This window comes from Camelina sativa, chromosome 11, assembly GCF_000633955.1.
Source record: "Camelina sativa cultivar DH55 chromosome 11, Cs, whole genome shotgun sequence".
In the NCBI taxonomy this organism is placed as follows: Eukaryota; Viridiplantae; Streptophyta; class Magnoliopsida; order Brassicales; family Brassicaceae; genus Camelina; species Camelina sativa.
Window position 1 is genome coordinate 46,751,504 of NC_025695.1, and position 21,696 is coordinate 46,773,199.

The 21,696-nt window shown below is 31.0% G+C and overlaps 4 protein-coding genes across 5 annotated transcripts; 1 reads left to right on the forward strand and 3 right to left on the reverse strand.

The window, feature by feature from the left end:
- Window positions 3,442–7,416, reverse strand: LOC104726817 (MADS-box protein AGL42-like). 2 transcript variants are annotated; one of them, XM_010445764.2, is made up of 8 exons: window positions 7,104–7,416; window positions 6,800–7,017; window positions 5,512–5,593; window positions 5,154–5,215; window positions 4,557–4,656; window positions 4,260–4,301; window positions 4,114–4,155; window positions 3,442–3,689 (listed from the first exon to the last, which is right to left on the reverse strand). In XM_010445764.2, the coding sequence occupies exons 2-8, from the start codon at window positions 6,979–6,981 to the stop codon at window positions 3,573–3,575; spliced, it is 627 nt and encodes a 208-aa protein (XP_010444066.1). In that variant the 5' UTR covers window positions 6,982–7,017; window positions 7,104–7,416; the 3' UTR covers window positions 3,442–3,572. The 2 variants fall into 2 exon arrangements, with proteins under 2 accessions (XP_010444066.1, XP_019088383.1); XM_019232838.1 differs by lacking the exons at window positions 3,442–3,689; window positions 4,114–4,155; window positions 5,154–5,215 and having other exon boundaries at window positions 4,254–4,301.
- LOC104726819 (probable zinc transporter 12) lies at window positions 13,053–14,338 on the reverse strand. The gene is made up of 3 exons (XM_010445765.1): window positions 13,724–14,338; window positions 13,440–13,589; window positions 13,053–13,358 (listed from the first exon to the last, which is right to left on the reverse strand). The coding sequence occupies exons 1-3, from the start codon at window positions 14,336–14,338 to the stop codon at window positions 13,053–13,055; spliced, it is 1,071 nt and encodes a 356-aa protein (XP_010444067.1).
- On the reverse strand, window positions 15,187–15,681 carry LOC104726820. Its single transcript, XM_010445766.1, has one exon. It carries the CDS (start codon window positions 15,614–15,616, stop codon window positions 15,305–15,307), a length of 312 nt encoding a protein of 103 aa, XP_010444068.1. The 5' UTR covers window positions 15,617–15,681; the 3' UTR covers window positions 15,187–15,304.
- Window positions 19,466–20,696, forward strand: LOC104726821. Its single transcript, XM_010445767.2, has 2 exons — window positions 19,466–20,029; window positions 20,113–20,696. Exons 1-2 carry the CDS (start codon window positions 19,589–19,591, stop codon window positions 20,386–20,388), a joined length of 717 nt encoding a protein of 238 aa, XP_010444069.1. The 5' UTR covers window positions 19,466–19,588; the 3' UTR covers window positions 20,389–20,696.

Sequence of the window (21,696 nt, forward strand, 5' to 3'; positions counted from 1 at the left end):
ATAATTCATAGTATATGTTGAATTGTTAGTCTATTAGTGTGGGCTATGTCATTTGTTTCCCAACCTCATGTTTTCTTAATATGCTAAACGTATCGAAACGATGGTAAAACCAAGATTGTTAAGTTATATTAAAAAGAATACTATACAGACACAACAAATTTTCAAAAGCATTTGACGATTATGACGTTGACGATGGGTACAAAAAAACGTACGTAAATTTCAAGAGGAATCTTATTATGCATCTTTTTTCTTATTATCATGTCATGAGAGTTTGTGCATCTCAGAGAGCTTAAATAATTCTGACGATTGTCCAAAATAATTATAGTAACGGAGTGTAAGAGAAGAATATATCTCTTACATATATATATAGAAGAAAAAGAAAAAGAAAAAGAAGAGAAAAGTAATTAAAAAGGTGAAGGGAACCTTGTAAAGTAGTAAAAAGACAATACGAAAGATAGATTTTGCATGGACCCGAGACATTTACGTGAAGATTAAAGCTACATCTGTGATCTGTCGTAATGAAGACACCATTCATGCAATTTAGAATTCATATAATACATAGTTTGTTGAAATTATATTGCACGACAAGGAAACTACTGTTTTGTTTTGTGTTTGGTTACGGACTTACGGTGGCCGAGATAGTAAATTAAATCTACTTGTATTGGACATACAAACTTTAATCATTATAGAATTCATTTGACAGTTACAAACTCACACTATCAACATAAATTTCAGCATTGAGAATCTCATTAATTACCTCTCAAATTATATTGAAACATTTTATAGTTTATTACTTTTGACGAAGTTCTGAATATCTTATATATAAGAAGAAAAAAAACTAATTCACAACATACATATAATTCCAGCACACAACGGATATAACTAATTAATTTTTTGATAATATAAAAGATTGTTATTTATAGCGAACAAGATCAAGACATATGACTCAACTTATAACAGGCTGGTATAAGTTTCCCCAAAAAAAAAAAACAGGCTGGTAAAATATATCCAAAATTTCACATTTATAATCTAGTATAAAAATAAGCTGTGGATCGAGTATCGTCAGATTTCCACATTTAAATGTCTGTTGTATGGGTGTGTATAGACGTTATCATATGATCATATTATATTTGTCGTAGCTTAGGTGTCCAACTAATCTGTCGACCGTTGAGCGGGAGATTCAAAAATAAGCAGCAAAAATTATAAGATCAGAGAGCCAAAGTCACATGGGTGATGAATTTTTTTTTAATTTATGATCTTCTTTTACTAACCGTTATCGATAGGGTTGACCAACATCTATTAATTGATGTTCATATTAATTAGTTAATCTCTTTGCATCTTTTCTTGCGAATATTAATTGATTACCCAGTTTGTTGGAATTTAAATGTTATGTTGGTAAATCTGTGAACATAATTCGAGATATACTTACTAAATAAGTACTCATAAAATAGTATACCGTTGGATTATTTTATATTTAGCATATATATTTTGGAGAATGTGTATATGCATTGTGTAAATTTGAAGTGTCCTAGAGTACTCTTTCAGGGTACGGTATTTTCGGATAATGTTAAATTAATAAACGACATCAAGAAAACGTGAAGAAATGTTTTCCTAATGAGTTTGAAGAATCAGAATTTGAGATTTTGAAAGATTATTATTAAGTCCTACACATGTTTCAATATGAAAATGTATAATGTGGGTATAACTAGAAGAGAAAAAAACATTCTTCCTTTATTCGAACACAACCACATACCCAACGTTAAAATTTGGCTAAAAAACTGAAGTTACGTTATGTAGGGCGGTTGCGAAACTAGTATTCCAATTCTATTAATTTTACCGTTACAATGGATTTGTGGAAAAATATTGTTCATGAAAATGGACTATTTCTTACTGGCATTTTTTCAAATAATTACTGTATATTAAAACTTTTTTATTTAAACAACTAATCCCTCGTATTAAAACTTAAGAGTTTCGTTTTATATATGTTTAAATGAAAGGTTCTGTATAGTGGCATACTTGTTGTAAAGAAAATCTTGGATTAGGAAGGAAAAGTATTTTAATTAATAAACATCTAAAAAAGTATAGATGTAGTAGTACTATGTCTGGGATTCAATTAATAAATTTTACTACTGGAAAAAAAAGATACTAAATATATAGGTTTGCATAAATCTACTAAATATATAGGTTTCCGATTACGAAAGCTCGATTTTACGTTTCTCTTAGATATTTATATCCTTTCGTATTATTAGGAAGGGAAATTGCAGTTCGGCGACCCTTTTGAGAAAAGAGAATAATTTACCTTTGTTCCAATTTACACTTTTCTTTTTCTAGTAGTAAAAAAAATTAAGTGTAAGTGCCTATTACACGTTGGGTTTATATATATAATAGTCCAAGGAAACTGTAAAGGATTTACAGAAGATCAGGAAAAAGTGTAAAGTTAGAAAGCATACTATGTAAAGTCCTAGAACGACTATAAAAACGAATCAGTCATATGCAAATGCAAATGCATGGGTCCTCTAACCTATGTACGTACGGTACGAGAATGTAATTATTAAACAAACACTTCGATGTATCCTCATGTACACAAGTACTTTTATCCAACCAAAACTATAACAATGAAATAATTAATACATGTAATTAACTTCGTAATCGATAATTTTTTCTTTTTGTCTTGATTCTTGAAGGTAAATTTACCGTTATTGAGAAGAAAATTTAAAGAACTACGTACATATCGTCAGAGCTGTAGAATACGATAATCCCAAACCTACAGTTGCAATATATTCTCCACATATATATACTTAATTATAATTAAAGAGTAATATGAATAAAGTATTCTTACAGAATTCAACGGTCGAAGTTAGTGGATTTCAAAATTCAAATACAGCAGAATAAGTAGCTAACCGTGACCTGATGCATTTATCTTCTATACATAGAGTATTAATATAATGAAATGAAGTAATATAACCCTATGTAATATACTACTAACTCGTTTATCAGATCCCCAAAACGAGTTAGCTGAAACAAAGACGGGTGGGTGATCAGTGAGTGGTTGGTTGGCTGTGTATCAGATCCGGCCAGAAAATAGTATTAATTTAATCCATTAGATACTTATTGGGCCGCTTGGAGCCCATAACTTGATGAACAAGAAAGCTTTAAAGTTGAGACAATGAGCAGTAGTAAAAGTAGTTTAGAAAAGAATGGCATAATTCAGCCTCTTTTCATTTTTAGTTGACAAAAGTTAACAAAAAAAAAGTGTTTCACCTATGTTAACAAGTACGAATAGTTGAGCTGTTAATAAAACCTTCGGCCTAGTAGAACTGGTTTTGGTCTTTTGGATCTTGGATGAATATGAATTGGTTTTGTTAATAAGACATTCCAAGTACGAATATGAGCTTCGAGTAATAATATCATACCTCACAATTAGCTGAAGGATTTTGAATGTAGATACATAATACTCTCTTTAATTATATGTAAGGACTAGAATTACAACAGTCCCAAATCATTACGGCACAATTTATTGAATGATTTTGCAAATTTCATGATAAATAAATAAACATAAAAATATAATGTTACTAGCAGTTTCTATCTGGCAAACCGATGAATAAATCTGTTTGAACATCCAAATTCAGATCTATAACTCTGTATTTCTCTTGTTGTTCATTCAATCCTCTCCATGTATCTATAACATTCTGTTCATAAACATAGATTGCAATTTCATCAACCACAAAATATATAATTTTATGATTTTTATCTGCAGGAAAAAGGATAAAATGACATCTACATTATGCGTACTGTTTTCTTTTTTTTTTAAATTTCAATTGTAAACGAACCAAGTGAAAAAAAAAAAAAAAAAAAAAAAAANAAAACTTACTTTGAAATCCGTAAAACTAATGATCTATATTTCATAAGAAAAATCTACAACTTGAACTAGATCCAAATTTTAACGAACAAACCCATGTAATCTTGATCTATATTAAAATATTGAATTTATAATTTAAACTATCAATCAGTAAACCGTATATATATATATATATATATATATATATATATTTCTAATTATGTGAGTATAAAGGTATATATTAAATATGTAAAATAGAAAGAAAGATGGATCACCTTTTGATGTAATTTGACGTTCTCTTCTAACAATTGTTTCTCCTGAAATATTAAAACCGACAGTCTCTCGCCATTTTATACAAAGCTAATTAAATATATACATGTACCATAAACTAGATGTTAAACTTTAAAAATGTATATCAAACCTTTGCTTTTAGATTCTCCACCTGCTCCTTGAACAATTGAGCCTAAATAAAACATTTTAACAACCTTTTCTCAGTACCATGATAACAACACTAATATATAAAATACACACATGTCTTGATCAATGTTATCGTATATTAATTGTCACTTAATCGTTAAAAAATTCGTTTTTAGGTTCTTATCTAAATGAGTACTATGCATAACTAGATGATTGAGATGGATATTATAATTATTGTCATCAAGTATATTGCATATTTACCTTATATCATCTTAGTAATATATAGTGATGAAGTATATACCTTTCTTGCTCGCACCTTGCCCAGACTTTTTTGGAGTTGACTATCGATTTCCTGAAGGTCTTCTAGAGAACAAGAAGCAATTCCTTGTCCCAACAGCTTCCTATATATACAAACGCAAAAGAGAGTTCATAACTAATTTTGTAAAATCTCCAAAATTGTTCACATATCTGAGATCAAAGATAGAATTTTGGATTCATCGTCCATCACTGCGCATTCATCATGCATAGCTTAATAAGATTCTTTTAGATAATATATCTTGAGTAAATTTAGAGTAATCGTAACACATGCTAATAAAACAGTAAAAAATATTGAGGTTTCAATAAGAAACTGTTCAAGAGGAAATCACTAACAAATACATTACTAATATTACTATAGTTTGGTCTTAGTTTATTTACCTTAACATCTGAAAAACAAAAATTTATTTAAAAGCTTCAAATTTCATATAAAAATATTTTCTTAAAATGCTAACACAAAATCCCAAAATTAAGTCTATTAATAAATAAATTTTGGTCAAAAAGTTTTAAAAGAATAATAGTCAAGATTTATAATAGCAACAAAAAGAAAAGAAAAACAAAGTCTATAAGACATGATATATACCGTTTTTGAAACTCAAGGAGGTCAATCTTTGTTATCATGTGGCTTGCTTCTTGCTTTAATTGCTACATTTCGCCCACAATTGAAATGATATGACGCAAAAGAGAAGTAAAATAGATCAATACGTAATCTTTGTATATATTGCCATTATAAACTGCTGAACAGTCTATGTGACCATCGATTCTAATAGACTTTAATTTGAACAGATTATATAAAACCGCATCATTTATTTTGTAGTGTGTAGTTTTGATCTCTCAAGACTTAGTTTAGTAGGGAATGAGAAGTCAAAGAATCAACAGCATGTAAAGTTTAAGTATGATATTACTTTTACCAAGTAAAAAACAATAGTTTGGTGACAAACCTGTAAGTAAATTTCTGAGTCGTGATTGCTGGTTTCATGATCTTTTGTGTACTTGCGGTAGCGTTCGATCGTCTTCTTCATACTGATCAAACATATAGACATATCTTTTCAGATTCGAATACATGTACTTATCTTCGTAATTTCTTTGTTGAATCTCTAACTAAAATTATTATATTAAAATAAGAGGTACATTTTACAGCGACAAGATATGAAAAGTTTACTTGATTGAATAAAATTTACAAGTTACTTGACTGAACTAGTCCTAAAATGTACTACAATATATTTTAGCTGTTGGTTAATATCTCTATAGGTAACTATTTAAACCCATGCGCTATGAATTATCATACCTTTTTCTCCGTTTTTTTTCGTTTTTTTTTGGCAATTTCATTTGCCTAACATCAAATAATTGAATCTAGTACCATTAATCCAATTGCAAAACCAACGATATATACAATTATTACATAAATAATTATCACAACTTTATAGCTACGCCAATCCAACATTGACTATAGCACCAGCTTAAAGATGTAAATGTGTTAAACATTAAGTGGGATGCGTTTTATGATCTTAGATTGGCTTCTTTTTTAATAAATATAGATTACTGTATATAATTGATTAGTAAGGCATATATGTATATATAGACAGGGTTCTATGTATACAGTGCACACCTGAATCATCGAAGAAACAGCAAATATAAGTACTATGGCTACAAAAGTAGTGCCCAAATAAAGACATGGCGAAAACCAAAAACGATAGTACACAACCTAACTAGGGGCACGAAAAAGTAAACTTTTTTTGTTTTTAATCTTATCACCAAATAAATCGGTAAAAATATGTGCAACTTGGTACGGATCACACTAAATAATCATCTAAATGATGGTATAATTAAGTCCTATTTACAGCTAGTTCCGATGTTGTTTTCTGTTAATACTTTTAAGAATTTGGAAACCCTAGACACACATATATCAATATATAACTCTCACTATTTAGTTTGGATGGAAAGTTCAGGTATATCAGAGTTTGTCTAGATTTCTAACCAATTAATTATGAAATAATACTATATTATAGAATTGAAATTATATTAAAAGGGGGAAGAGAAGAAAGAAATCTTTAGGATTCAGACAAGGATCGAATCTCTCAAGTACCAAAATCTAAGAGGGTTGCTTTAGTCAATTACGATTCAGAAAAAAAAATCAGACCAGACACAAACACATGACCTAAAAGCCTAATTAATCTCCACAAAAAAAAAAGAATAAAAAGAATCAAGAAGAAATTGGAGAAGACATACTCAGAGCTAGAGTATTCATAAAGCCTTCCTCTCTGAGAGAAGATGATGAGAGAGACTTGAGCATCACAGAGCACTGAGAGCTCATAAGCTTTCTTCAACAAACCATTTCTTCTTTTTGAGAAAGTCACTTGTCTACTCGTCGCGTTTTCTATTTTCTTCATCTCTATCTTTCCTCTCACCATTTTTTCTTCTTTTTTGACCTTCTTCTGCCACAAGATCTGTAAAGATTGAAACCCTAAATCAGCCAGTGACCGGTTAACATAACCAGAGTCATAAGAGAGAGATAAATAGAGAGGGATCTCACAAGAAAGGGGAGAGTAATTAAATGTCGGCAGAGAAAATTGAAGAAGAGATAAGCTCGTTTGTGAAGAGAGCGTTCAAGTTTTAAATCAAGAGCTTCTTAATTAATTAGGAACAGTTCATTGCGAGAGATTTTTGGACGGATTACACAAAGAAGAGACTTTGGTTGGGGAGGAGAAGAAAGAGCTGAAATTCTACAAAAATGGAAAGAGAAAAAGGTATTTGGTTTTTTTGTCAGGAACCCTAGAATGATCTGTGAGAGAAGGAAGGGGCAAGTTTTTATTTCTTTTCTTTTTGTCATGGGTCACACAATAAAATGATGCCATTCTCATTTTTTTAATTTTTGTTCTTGATAATAATAAAAATTTATGTATAGAATATTTCTAATTTCTGTCCATATCTGCTCCTCGCCACATACATAAGGATAATTAGATGCCAAAACAAGAAACAGGATAATTCTTATTTTTATTTCATTTATGTCTGAACACCAAATTGGAGTATATTAATTGATATGTTTGTCAGCAAAAATGAAATGATATTTAACCATTTTTAACTTCTAAACTTTTTTATTCATTATTTCTGTCCCCTTATACTACATTTGTAAACAATTCCCCTCCAAACTACTGTAGTTCTTTTTGAGCTAATTGTTTAATGCTGTTGATAAAAAAAAAAAAAAAAAAACTTTATTCATTACCTCACAATGTTTACAAGAAGATATAATTAGGAAAAAAACGAAGTTACACGAAACTGCTTAGTGACTGTTTTTTTTTCTAACATAGAGTTAATTAAGAAATCTGTTTTTTTTGTTTTGTTTTGGTTAATCGTCTTCAAAGAAACATAATGCATTCAATAATCCTACTATATTAATTGAGAAGTACAAATATGAAACTAATCTTATAAAATGTAAAAACTTACATTATCATGCCATTGGTCTTAAGACAAATGTTTATTTTTTCAATAAAAGTAAAAATGTAATTTAATATTAGACTAATAAAATCTTTTAAATAATTATTAGTTTCAAATAATTTATTTTCTCTATCTAATTAATTATATGGACGAAAATTACTAATTAAATTTAAAAAAATTATAAACCAATCAGAATTTTAAAAACTAAGATTTTATATATAAGTATACAGTATAATTATTTTTAATAACTATATTTTAAAATTTTTGTTTAGATTTTCAATTATGATTCTCCTATGATCTTTCTTTTATTTCATTTACAAATTGTTTTGAATTATCATATAAAACTTATGATTAATAATTATGTAAATTTTTTTCTGTATATGTTGTGATTTGAATTTTTTAAAACAAACACATATTACTCAATCTATGAAGAAAGAAATATGTTTAATGTTCCACATTGGCGGGTTGGTAAAACTAAGTTTATGTTGATGATAAATTAATAAATTTTATTTGCTCACAATTATAATATTATAATTAATATTTTAAAATATTTCACAAAATAATGATGTAAATACAACAAACCAACAATATAAAACTTTAATATACATCAAACAAATTAAAATATATAATATTCTAAAATAACTACTATTCTAAAAGATGTATGTAAATTTACCAAACAATTTCAATACAAAAATAAATACTATTTCAGACAAAATAATTTTTATAAATAAATATAACAATAATTTTTAGAAAAATATGTTGATCACGTCACGGGATATCTCCTCGTATCTAATTAAGACAATATCCTAAACATAGGACTCATAATCTATCTATATGGTTCATCGTTATCAATTTATCATTGTCATTGTGAGGAATGTTTGCTATGGAACTATGGCATGGTTATGAGAAGATCATCTGTTCTTTCGAAATTCTTTTTATAACCACAGTATGGGGACACCAAAATCTCGGTAGAACTGAGATTGACCCCCGGAGATTATGAGTCCTAGTTTAGGATATTGTTTAATTATATATTATTGAATGCATTATGTTTCTTGTTTATCTATATGTATTACATTACTAGTATAAAAGTAATTGAAGGAAATAGTTACACTACATTATTTAAAAGTGTATTTTTATTCGATATTTCGCCCTCAAGCTACTAAACATAAAAATGAACATTAATATTCGGCGCTCAAAACAACGGGAGTAAAGAGCAAATAATTGTACTGGTGAACCGATTATAGTTTTTTTTTTGTTGGGACAACTGGTGAACCGATTATAGTATTTCAACTTTTTGATAAATAATTGAGAAAAAGACAATCGTGGCAGGTTCAAAATGTTGCATTATAATAATGGCCGTACGAGATATATATAACTTAAAAAAATATAAAAAAGATATTAAGCATTAGGAAAGGATTCATGTGGCTTGTGCCTTATGGACTACGAATAAACATATTCTTTAACCTGTTTTGGCAAAATGAACAAGGAAAGAAAGAAATACAGATTTTGGAAAGTCTCCACTAAAACAGGAAATTTTGGGAGAGAGAAAGAGCGATGGAGTATGGACTAGGTAAGCAATATGAATAAAATAAAATTCTTTGGGTTTGAACTTCAACAATGTCGTCATTACAAGAGAAATGTATACTTATATGGTTAGTGGGAATTAATTAAAATTTTAAAATAGAGTATATTTGAAAAATTTAGTGATCATTGGATAAAAATGTAGAGAATTATTAATAACAAACCCATTTATCGACAAAGCTCATAGCGAAAATATGTTGCTGGTCTAGTTTTAATTTCTATCATACATATTTTTTTCTTTTTCAAAACTATGTTGTAAGCATTAAAGCATATAAAACCAATGTTTCTAAATTTTAGATCGACAAGATCATGACAACTTATGTTAAAACTGCGTGGGAAGACATGCCAGCCGGAAAACAATAAAAAAGAAGGAAATATGGTTTTAACTTAAAACTTTTAAGCATCACGATGAAACTGGAAGTTTTTATCATCATCATGCTGATACTAATTTGGATCATGGCCATTTAGAGCAAAATCTTTAGGGATTTTTCCAGGTATACAGAAGCAACACAAGTTGAAGTTGTAAGAATGCAAATAGTTTGGATATATTCCTATAAACTTAAAATTTGAAATTCTTGACCACGGTATGAGACTCAGACTGTATTGAGACTAGTAGTATTTACTAGAAGTGAACAGAGTCGTTGACAGAGAAGAAAAAGAGTAGTATATTGGAGGAACTGAAGAGTCTGATACGTGTCAATATTTTAATGTATTGATGGTTATGATTTAAGAAAATAACACTTTTGTCCTCTGTTTCTGTTTTTTGCGGTCAAAATCCATATTTTTTTTCTATTATTCCCTCCGTTTCAAAATATAGAATGTTTTAGTAGAAACACGCAGATTAAGAAATGTTTATTTTTAAAAAGTTTAACCAATCAAATTTAATACTGTATAATAAAAAATATAATATTAATCTAAAAGTTGCATAAAAAGTTGGAAACATGCTATATTATGAAACAAAAATACTTCTCTAAACATTTTATATATTACGAAAGTAATAGTAATGGAGAAAACAGTATCGAAAAAGTGGAAAGCCAAAAAGGAAACAGTGTCGAAATTGGCATCGACATCATCGTACAATACATGTCAGTGGCTTCTCACGTGTCTTGCATTGATTCGTTTCACTTGCTCCACTAATACTGTTCCCAACAGAATTATAATTTCGTTGAGCGATAAGTCATACTTCAATACTGACTAAACTCTACACGTCTTGAAATTTCGTTTCTATATATTTTGGAAATTATTCGCTGTTCTATTTTTGTTTTATAAGAAATCTGAAATTTTTCAATTTTTCATTAGCTTTTAATATGTAAGTGAGACGCTCAATAGACAACAAGTTGTATAAAATTTAAATTAAGTTTTTTTTTTCCATCAATTTCTGATTCAGTAAAGCCCAAAAGGCCCATTATCTTACTAAATTTGCTATGAAATTTATATTCCTCTTCAATCCGAACAAAGCATCACAAAAAAATTGCTTGTATCGTTAAGCATACTTGTTTATCGTCGTTGATAATGTTACTTGATTTCTTTGTATCATATGTGTATGATCTCTTTCAAGTTTCAACATTTTTATAACCTCTTTGTAAACAATTTCTTCTAAGCCGTAACAAAAAAAAAAACATTCAGCCCATTTAGATAAAAGATTGTAAAAAGGCCTATTTAGATTTAAAAACATTGTAACAAAGGCCCAAAAGACCCTTCTGTTTAAGTTCAACGTTTACGCTTCAAACTAATTAAACTGCTGATCGGAGACATTCACCAGTTCATGTTCGTCTCAGTTTCCATCTGGTACGTCCTTGGAACTATTCATACAATTTCTGCGCTAAAGAAACAAGATAGATCAAAACAATCATAATCGAAATTGGAGTTTTAACTTCATAAAAAATCAATGGTTTAGATCCTTGATGAATGTGCAAAACAAATGCTATAATTATAAACATACTGCGAGAGCCACGAGTTTGTACCCTACAGAGAACAACCATCTGTGTATGTTTTATATGATCTTCTGGAAATTTCTGTGATTTACGTACGTTACATTTACCGGGAAGAACAAGAAATACAAAGTATTTTCACGTGAATATGTAAAGCATAAAAGCAAAGTGAAAACTTACTATGATAGATTCATCAATCTCTGTTTCAGATTTTGTGTGTTTAAGCGGAAGCAGTGACAGGGCAACTCTCCTTTGGCAAGTGACATAGCCAATAGCCAAAAAGAACAAATGCAAAATAAAAAAGGCAAATCGACAGAGTCGCCTGCCAATAGAAAGATGCCCTATTACTTCTCCGCTTATTGTAATAACTTCTCCTTCTCCATCTTGTGTTTTGCGATTGAGAGAAGGTTGGTTGGTTATTTATGGACTCATGGCTCAGTGTATATATATATATATATACATGTTTTGATAATAAAGGTGACTTTTTGACATTTGAGAAAAAAGAAGAAGATGCTTTGATGGGTTATTCCCATGGATATCCATCTCCATTTTTTACCTTTTTGAAGTGTTGCCTTTTGATGATGATGCTTCTCTTGTTCTCTCATTATTTTGCTTCATAATGAAGCCATTCAGGGATGTGTGTGTATGTGTTTTTTTTTAATACCCACCCAGGTTCGAAAGCGTGTATGTCTCTACTAATGAAGCATTTTACTTTGCATATATGTATTATACATCTTCGCACACATTCATGTTTTCATATGCGGCGAGCACTAGAATGATTTTTTCCATGAAAAATGCAACGAATCTAGGCTTTTTTATTGTCTCGATATAATTAAAATGTAGACTGCTTATGGAAGTGGAAGAAGCCAATCAAAAAGTTTTTTTTACCCACCCAAGTTCAAAGGCATGTCTCTACTAACGAAGCATTTTACTTTCCTTTCATATGTCTATTATTCATGAGTGCTAGAATGATATTTTCATAACGAAAAATAAAAGAATCTAGGCATTTTTCTTTTCTTTTTTGTCTCAAGATAATTAAAATGTAGATTGGTGATTACGAAAGTGGAAGAATTGGAATAAAAAACTTGTAAAATGGCATATCCTGTATGAAGGGGTTATTCCATGAATATCCAGAAGATGAAAACGGATCGTTTTGATGAGTTGATCTCTTGGTTTATGCTTTTATGAAGAGCCATAGTTGTGACTTGTGAGGGTCATATTCATTACAAAACTATCCAATTTTTGAGTAGCTTGTTGACAAATCTCTTTCTTACTTCAGTTTTTGCAGGTTGTGGAGTGATTTGCTTTTGTCCCACAAAAGGGTTAAAAGTTTCGCTCTACTTTGTGAGGCATCATTAGGCTTAGGATTTTCATTTATTTTACATTCTAATAATCCTCATAACTTAGAGCGCAATCAGGATCAGCTGATAGCATCTTGCAACGAATTGACTGATTCTTATATCAAAATCCAAATACTATTTATTTGTTCTAAAAAAATCTCAAAAATCTATGAAAAAAACAAACTAAAAACTTATTCAAGCCCACACAGCTATAAGCGACATCAAACCAGCACCAACAACAAGAGATAAGCTACAAAATACTTGTATCTTCAAACTACTCTGAGCTTTGTGGTTCATAAAAAGTGGAGCTACCAAATCAACAAGCGCCATGTAAATCAAGATTCCAGCAGCTGCAGCGTTAAGGAAACCAGAAACTTTTAGGGCCATTGGGCTATTCTCATTATAAATCTCTGACACTCCAATACCAATTCCGATCCCTACTGGTGCCGTGAGTGAAAAGAATAACAACATTACCCAAATTTTCTTTGCTTCAAACTTTGCCTGCACACACAGAAATATGTAAATTTATCTCCTCAGCTGATATAATCATATGAAAGTAAGAAAAGATGATTTTAAGATTACCTCAGATACGCAACCACCAAGACCAAAACCTTCAAACAATTGATGGAAGGTAATTGCAGCTATGAGAGGCTTTATTGTGCTTACACTTGGAGATACTCCCAAAGATACTCCTATTATGACTGAGTGAACCACAATACCCAATTCCAATATCTATCACCATAATAAAAAGTAGAGAACAAGTCAATAAAAAATACGGATTAATCTCAAAATATTCAAGAATTTAACAGAAATAATAAAAAAAAGGTTTGGATTTTGGGAATTGGGTTTTTGTCTTTTTTACTTACTTGAGTTACAATCTTTTTCCTCATATCAGTGTGATCATCTTGGGGAACAAGAAGAGAGCCATGGGAATGTCCTTGTGAGGCATGAGTATGAGCAGAGGCAGCATGAGAATGTTCCTCCGTACCTCCTCCTGTACTCACCGGCAAAGTCTTACCCTCCATCTCCAACCGAGATCTGTTGAAATAACCTGAAGCAAAGGACTCAATCAACATTGTCAAGATCGAAGCAGACATAGCAACAAGCCCCGTCATCGGAAAATCACCCCACGGTGGCTCTTCTCCAAGGCAGGGACTAGTGAGACTCTCGGTAGCATCAGGAAGAATGTGGACAAAACCGGTGGCTAGGATTACGCCAGCGGCGAATGCTTTTACATACATGAAGAAATCGCTCTCTGACTTGAGGCCATAAATAGGTAAACAGACTCCAATTACTCCGGCAAATAGGATGGAAAAAAAGGCTACGATCTTGTAATTACGAACTGATGCTTTTGCCGCAGCTGAGTCACCACCTTTGGATCCGCCACATTCGTTTTCGTCCGCTGCCGCTGAGACTAGAAGAGGTAAGATAACCAAGTAGAGAAGGAAAGCAGAAATTAGGGTTTTTTGGAATCTACCCATCGTTGGCTTTTGAAAAAAGTTAGGGTTTGTTTTTTTCTTTGTTTCTTCCTCGGTGGCTTTGATTTATGAGTTTGTAACAGTGAACAACTCACGTTGCTTATATATAAGAGTTCCTCTCGTTTACAGGGTTTTGGAGATATTGAATTTTCATTTGATAGGTTAAAAGTGCCCTGAAGATATGAAATTTGTGTAATTCTTTGTGAATAATGTCGACATGCATAGTAATAATGTTTTTTTTTTAATTTAATGGGAAATTTTGTATTTGAAATTAGAAGCAGTTTTCGGAGATGACGACATAATTAGTCTAGATGTGTAGTAGTTTATTAGTTTCTGCAAACTAATTTATTGCAAAAGGTAAAAAAAATAAAATAAAAAATAATAATAATAGTCTAGATTTAGAGTTGAGATAATTTTGGTAAACGGAGCTCTCTTGTTAAATCTATGCTACTCTTCCGTTCTTGGCCAATTAGAGTATTATCATTTAAATATTCGTACAGTGTATATAAATAAAATTCATATCCTTTTTTATTTATTTCAAGATTTTCTTAGGCGTAAATTCACAAATCAGAGTTTATCAAATANNAAAAAAAAAAAAAAAAAAAAAGTTTATCAATTAACTAAAGATACTCTTTTGAAATTACGGTAGTCCAAAGTCAGTTGGCCTTTTTTCTAACTTGGCGTTTCGTTTTATACTTTTTTTTTTTTTGAATGAAACTTGGCGTTTCGTAATTGCATTAATTTCAGCAACTAATTTTTATTTTATACAATCAATATTTCAACCCAAAGCGTGAAACGTATCCATACTACTTACTTTGTACACCTAAAACAGATACTCTGTTTTTGCTCTGTTTCTTTGAAAACTCTGTATTTATTATGGAATCCTTTAGTATATGTACATAATACCGAAAAAAGTATGCTTAAAACAAAAATTAAAAGAGAAAAAAAAACAACAAACTTTTTTATGTCTTAAAATTTTCTGGAGAAGTAAAAAGGTGCGATTTTGAGGACAAGACCCGGAAAGACATCATCCGGATCATGGATATGAGGGTTTCGCTCCACTATAAACGGGTCGCCGCATTTATCTCCGATGGTGTGAAGCGTCTCACCTTCTCCGACGACGTAAATCTCCTCGCAAGGTTTCGCTGAGAACTGAGACCCTCTGATCGAGTTAGAAGCGTTGTTCTCACGAACAGATAACAGAAGTATTAAAGACAGCAACACAACAGCAGAACACCAAGCGCTCATGTCTGAAGAACCTGTTCTTGAACCTCTCATCATGCCTTTTAATTTCTATATTAAAGACAAAGTATAAAACGCTTCGAGTTTTTCTCTCTTTCGATAAGGAATAGGAAATTGAGTTATATTTTTTTGACATGCGTTTGAGTTATTTTATATTGGAAAGAGAAGTGAGGGTAGTTTCGTCTTTTTGGTTTAGGGGTGTTGTGTTGGTTGGGTTAGAGACTTGGTCTCTTATGCCTGTGGTGCAGGTCAACGGTTGTGACTCACTAAAGGAGATGTTAGCACTTTCTTTTAACCTATTCCTCCAAGTCATATCACCCTTATCACTGATTTGAATATATATTCTTAATAAATATATATTAATAATGGATTTTTATGTCATTGTATAAAATTAAATGTATCTCATTAAAAACCTATATAGGTGGCTTTTTAAAAACTAAACAGCTTATGATATGTAGCCTAATAGCAATTTTCTAAAATACTCAAAAAAAGTTAATCTACGAAAATTGAAAAAGTAGATTGGAAATTTAGATAATAGGGAATAACATTTTCTATGCCAAAAAAATTTAGCAAAAAATAAAGAAAGAAAAAATATAGAATATTAAAAACTATATATAAAATCTTAACAAGTGTAACAAAATGAATGGTAAAGTCGCAGAGATGACAAGGTGACATGTAATGAATTTTTAAGATTCGAGTAATTTTAAGAATATCTCTGAACTCCTCTTTTAGTACTAGTTAAGATATTGAAAATATTTATTTGTTTATTTTAGATATTTTAGATATTTTATAGTTGACCAATCAATTTAATTAATACCTCTACACCAAATCTATAATTTTAATTAAAGTACCACAAATATGAAATAAGATACTTAATACTTTCAGAGTATATAATGTTTTTTAAAAAGATTATATTAGAAAAAAAATAGTATATCGTATTAAAAAGTACTACTTTTAACGAAGGAAAATGGAGATTGTGGTTAAAAGAAACGTAGCCTTCGAGAGTAACTAGCCAGCCGCCATTTAAAGACACGTAAGTTACTATAGTTCCACAAAAGCCAACGCTCCAACTACCTTTTATTACTTAACTAGTTAACCTTAGATATTATGTACGATTTCTTATAATTCTCAATTACAAAATACTCTAATTCGTTATAAAAATGGTTCATCAGTATTAACATTTTTATTTTATTTTGTTTTTTTGTCAACGTGTTGTCGATCGATTCAATTAGTCGTATGTTTTGGATAAAAAAAAATTCGTACCAGTTGTCATCATATCGGTTGTCCTGTCGTGAATATACCATACCATAACCTGATGAACCAGTCATAAGTCATAACATTTGATGAAAGTCGATGATTTGATATAACGGATTAAATTGTTCAACTAGCTTTTTTATTTTAGTACATTAGATCTAAATTTTATTATGAATCATTGAAGATAGGTACTGAGCAAACCAAGTAAACTACAATACGTTTTGATAAGTTTGAAGACAGATGCATCCCTCCTCTCCCATAGCATCTAACTGAATTTTCCATACAGAGATAAATGCGTAGCAAAGTCTTTTATTCCTAATACTGATCCTATTTCAGCAATAACGTAAGAAGTACGTTTAAAAACCTTACAAAAACAAAAGTGAAAAAGAAACATCTACCCAAGTTTATACTTTATACATAGCAGATGGTGGGTACTGACACATGTAACCAAATAACCCGATGAAATGCATTTTAAAGGATATGATCATTTTAAATCTAGCATTCCAAAACTGTACGTGTGAAAGCACATCACTATATTTTAAAATTAAAACTAAAATTTTATCTTTGAATGCTTTTCCTTTTTAAATTTGATGTACATCGTGTTGATGTTCACTTTGATTAGGGAATATGATGTTAGTTAAGGTAATATATATGGCTGAGACTAGAGAAATTTGACGACGAAAAATATTGGGAATCTTTATCGTTAATGGCGTGCGGAAGATGAGTAAACACGAAATGAGGATCAACGGTTAGAATGAATTTGACAAAGTCAGATCGGTCCACATTCTATAAAAGCGTCCCAATTCTATAGGTTTATATAATTTCCACAACGGCCGAAAGTCTTACCTGTTATTATAAGCATCCATTAAGTGTTTCATATGCACATATTTGCGCACGAAAGGTTTATAAAACTATCAATTATCGAATATATGACTTATTAGAAAATTAAGTTAATAATGTCCAACCATCGCAATGATTCCATCATATTGGCTTTCATTACTATACAAATTGGTGTTTTGTTTAGCAGGGGAAAATTTTGAATGATAACAATACAATTTATACAATCATACAAGTCAATAATTTATTTTGGTTATCTGCCAATTTCGGGGAAAAGTCCATGCGTCTATGTGGGCTGGAGACTAAATTTGTTTCCTCCCAAAGAAAAACTCGAATACTAGCGTCCGAAGTTTTCCTTATTCAGGTCTCCGAAGTCAATCAACAACCAAGTGAGCTACCTACTCTTAATAAGAGAGAGAGAGAGAGAGTCAATTTCTTGGTTAACATGAAAAACAAGAGTTAGATATCATATAGGATAATTAATACTATGATTAATATAGTTTTACACATGTTTCTTGTCTTTTGCGTCATTGTAACTTATATCTTAGTGTTTTCTTTTTAAAACATAACTTTGGTGCTTATAGGTTAAGTGGATGCTGGATAGTGGAGACTCACTTAAAAACATGTCTTGCATGACCAAAACAGATGGGCCTTGTTGGCAAAAAAAATCAGATGGGCCTTATTGGCAAAAAAACAGATGGGCCTTCTGGCCAAGTCGTCTGTTGGTGTGTCAAGATGATTGTGGCCCAAACGCAAAGTTTATAACAATATTTAAGGAAATTAAACTATTCAAAATTCTGATATCTTAATTCACAGCTATGCCAGCTAATACTTGATTTTCTATCACTGTTTTTGCAAATTTCTATCTTTGCTATTCGAGCTTTCTATGTTTGCTAGTACTATACTGTTTTAGAAATCGCTAGGCGATAGTCGAGCGGTTGGGGTGGGCCTAGCGCCTAGCGAGAAAATAGGAGATTAAACGGAATTAATCGGGGACTAGTTTTTGGGGTATTTTATTAAATTAATAGTAAATTAAAAATACATAGTACTAAATATATGTATAATTATGTTTGTGTGATAAGAAAAATATCAAATAAAATATAAAGTTATAGTATTGTCTTTAAAATTACGGTAAAAACATAAAAACGTAATATTACGAAAAAAAATTATGATTTTAGTTAAAAGTTTGTACATTAGTTATTGTAAAACATCGTAAACTCTTAATTTAAATGTCTAAATAACAAAAATATTTATATTTGATTTATATTTGGCTCAAAAAATAATCGGTATATATAAAATTATGCGGGAATTAATCAGAATAGACGGTATAATCGGATAATCGATGCTAGGCAGAGATTAGTCATTAATCGAGGCGGAGAGGATGAGCCTAGTGATTTTATGGGGCGTAATCGGTGCTAAGCGGGGATTTTTAAAACAAGGGTACTACTATATACCCAAATTGATTTTTCTAAGTGATCCATCCATACAGCTAATTTCCAACTAATCACTTTTTTTTTTTTTCTGACATTAACTAATAGTAGCTAGTTTAGTTACAAACTTACAACTTCCAAGTTACAACTCCACTAACGGACTGACCACAAGTCCAAGACCCACATCATGTCAGATCATCAGCACAAAAACAAATTAGATGTAGTTGACCCACATAATCTCTATATTGAGAGTATTTGAGCCCATGTATACAAAGTACAATCCTTCTTTTAGCCCGTTTGTTTTTGTTGTATTATGATGAACGCATTGGTGTTACAACTAGCCACATATATGTCGTCCTACTACCACACGATCAAAAGTGACGATAAGATTTATGCTTTCTTCGATCAAATTGATGATTCAAGCAAACCAAACCAAAAAAAAGAACATCATAAACAATAAACAAGTGATTAATAATAGTGAGTGAGAGACATGGCTTCAACGAAAATAAACGCATTAACAACAACAATCTACAAATCCCCAAGAATATACATTAACCACAAATCTCAAAACCAAATCAAACTTGTGATTTCAAATTCACTAAACCCAAAACCCAACACAACACAGCTCCCCAATAATCTCTACAGTGTCAGCTTCAAAACCGTTGGAACAGGTAAGCTTGGCATCTCCAGATATCCTGATTTCGAATACTCTCCTCATGGCGGCTCCGGTACCGGAACCGCTCAAAAGATCGACGAAAACAGAGCATCTAACTCTGGATTGTTGTCTGTTTGTTTCAATGTGGCTACTCTCTATATCCCTCCTCTCACTAGCCAAACCACGAAATTTCTCGGCTTTCCATTGCCTCCGTTTCTAAAAATCGATATATCACCGGAGGTTTTCCAAGGAAGTATCGAACCTGAATCCGGAAAGGTAACAAATTTCATAAAATCCTCTGTTTTTATAAATCCTCTGTTTTTTTTTTTGTTCTTTTTGACATGGGTTTGATATGAAAGGTGGAACTGGAGTTCACGGCGAAGTTCTCTTTCACGGCGGGAGGAGGAATATACAGAGCACCGGCGTTGGTGGTGAAAACGGTATTGACGACGGAGGAGTCGAGAGGAGAGAGGAAGAGTGGGAGAGGGGAGAGAATGGATAAAGAAGGGAAGTGTAGACTCGTCGGCGTGGCTAAAGTTGAGACCGTCGACGATTGGTTTATGAACACGTTCCTATCTCTTCCGGAGGAGTGTCTCGCCGATCTACAAGCTGTTATTTCAGTCTCTGATTCTTGATCTTGATCTTGATGATACGCTATCATTTGTTTTGAGTTTTGAAGTAAAAAAGTTGTTTTTGTTACAAACTTGTGTATTAGTATGTTTTTATTGTTTTTTCATAGTCTTAGATGATTGTGGAAGAATTGAATACATTAAAATTGTAATGGTTGCGTGACACCCCTAGGAATAGAAAAGAAAAGGAGAAATGATGGGCCTGAGCATGGAAAAAAACAAATTACAGCTTGAAGAAGTGAATGCGATTGACACATATCTTAACACTTGTTTCTTTGTGGAAATGTGACACATTATCTTCGTGATTTATCTGACCGACCTTGTATTTGATGATACTACTTTTGTTTGAAAATTTGATTGAATACTGTACTGTACATGACTTGTCATGAAAAGTTCGATATGACTTATTCCAGAAAACAATTAGTGTAAACAAAAAGTTATATTTGAGATTATTTTGTCCCTTTTTCATACTGTAGAAAAGCATCATCAGATGATTATATTATTTTTGTATTTTTTTTTTGTTTCTTCTTCTTCTTCTTGCAAATTTGCCTTCAGGGTTCCTTCCAACTTGGTTGCCGTGTTTTACGCACATAAAATTGGTTGAATAAATTAAAGAATAAATTATGTGTAAATGTAGTTAAGAGAACTGAAGATATGAGTTTGGGAAAATGGAATAAAATCTTCCTCGTACTCAGAAATCAACAAAACTCTCTGGCCAAACACTAATTACCACGTGCAACATAATATCATTGCGTTGATCTTCTTTTACTACGTTTCAAGAAAAGATTTCCTTCTCTTCTAGTACTAAATAGTTGTAGACTTGTAGGATTGTTGTAATCAATAAACTACAATGATAATAATGGTTTTTGTATTTGTGTGTACTGTTTCGTATCAGTGGATGCTTAAAAAGATACTACTTGACTGGTGTAGTTTTTAAGGACAGTTTAACTAGTACTCCATCCGTTTCAAAATGTAGGATGTTTTAACAAAAGCACACAAATTAAGAAATGTTTACTTTTTAAAAGTTCAACCAATCAGAAACAATACTGCATATTAAATAATATTAACTTAACCAAAAAATTGTATAGAAACTTGAAAACATTCTATATTATGAAACAAAAAATCTTTCTAAAACATCCTATATTATGAAACGGAGGAAGTACATTAGTAATAATAACTATTACAAGAAAAACAAAGGATTGGCAGTTCATCTAGTCCTAGGCAATCGGGTACCCAATCGGGTTTCGGGTAAATCGGTATAAGATTTATAGATTCCATTCGGTAATTTACAAAAAATTCGGTTCAGTACGGTTA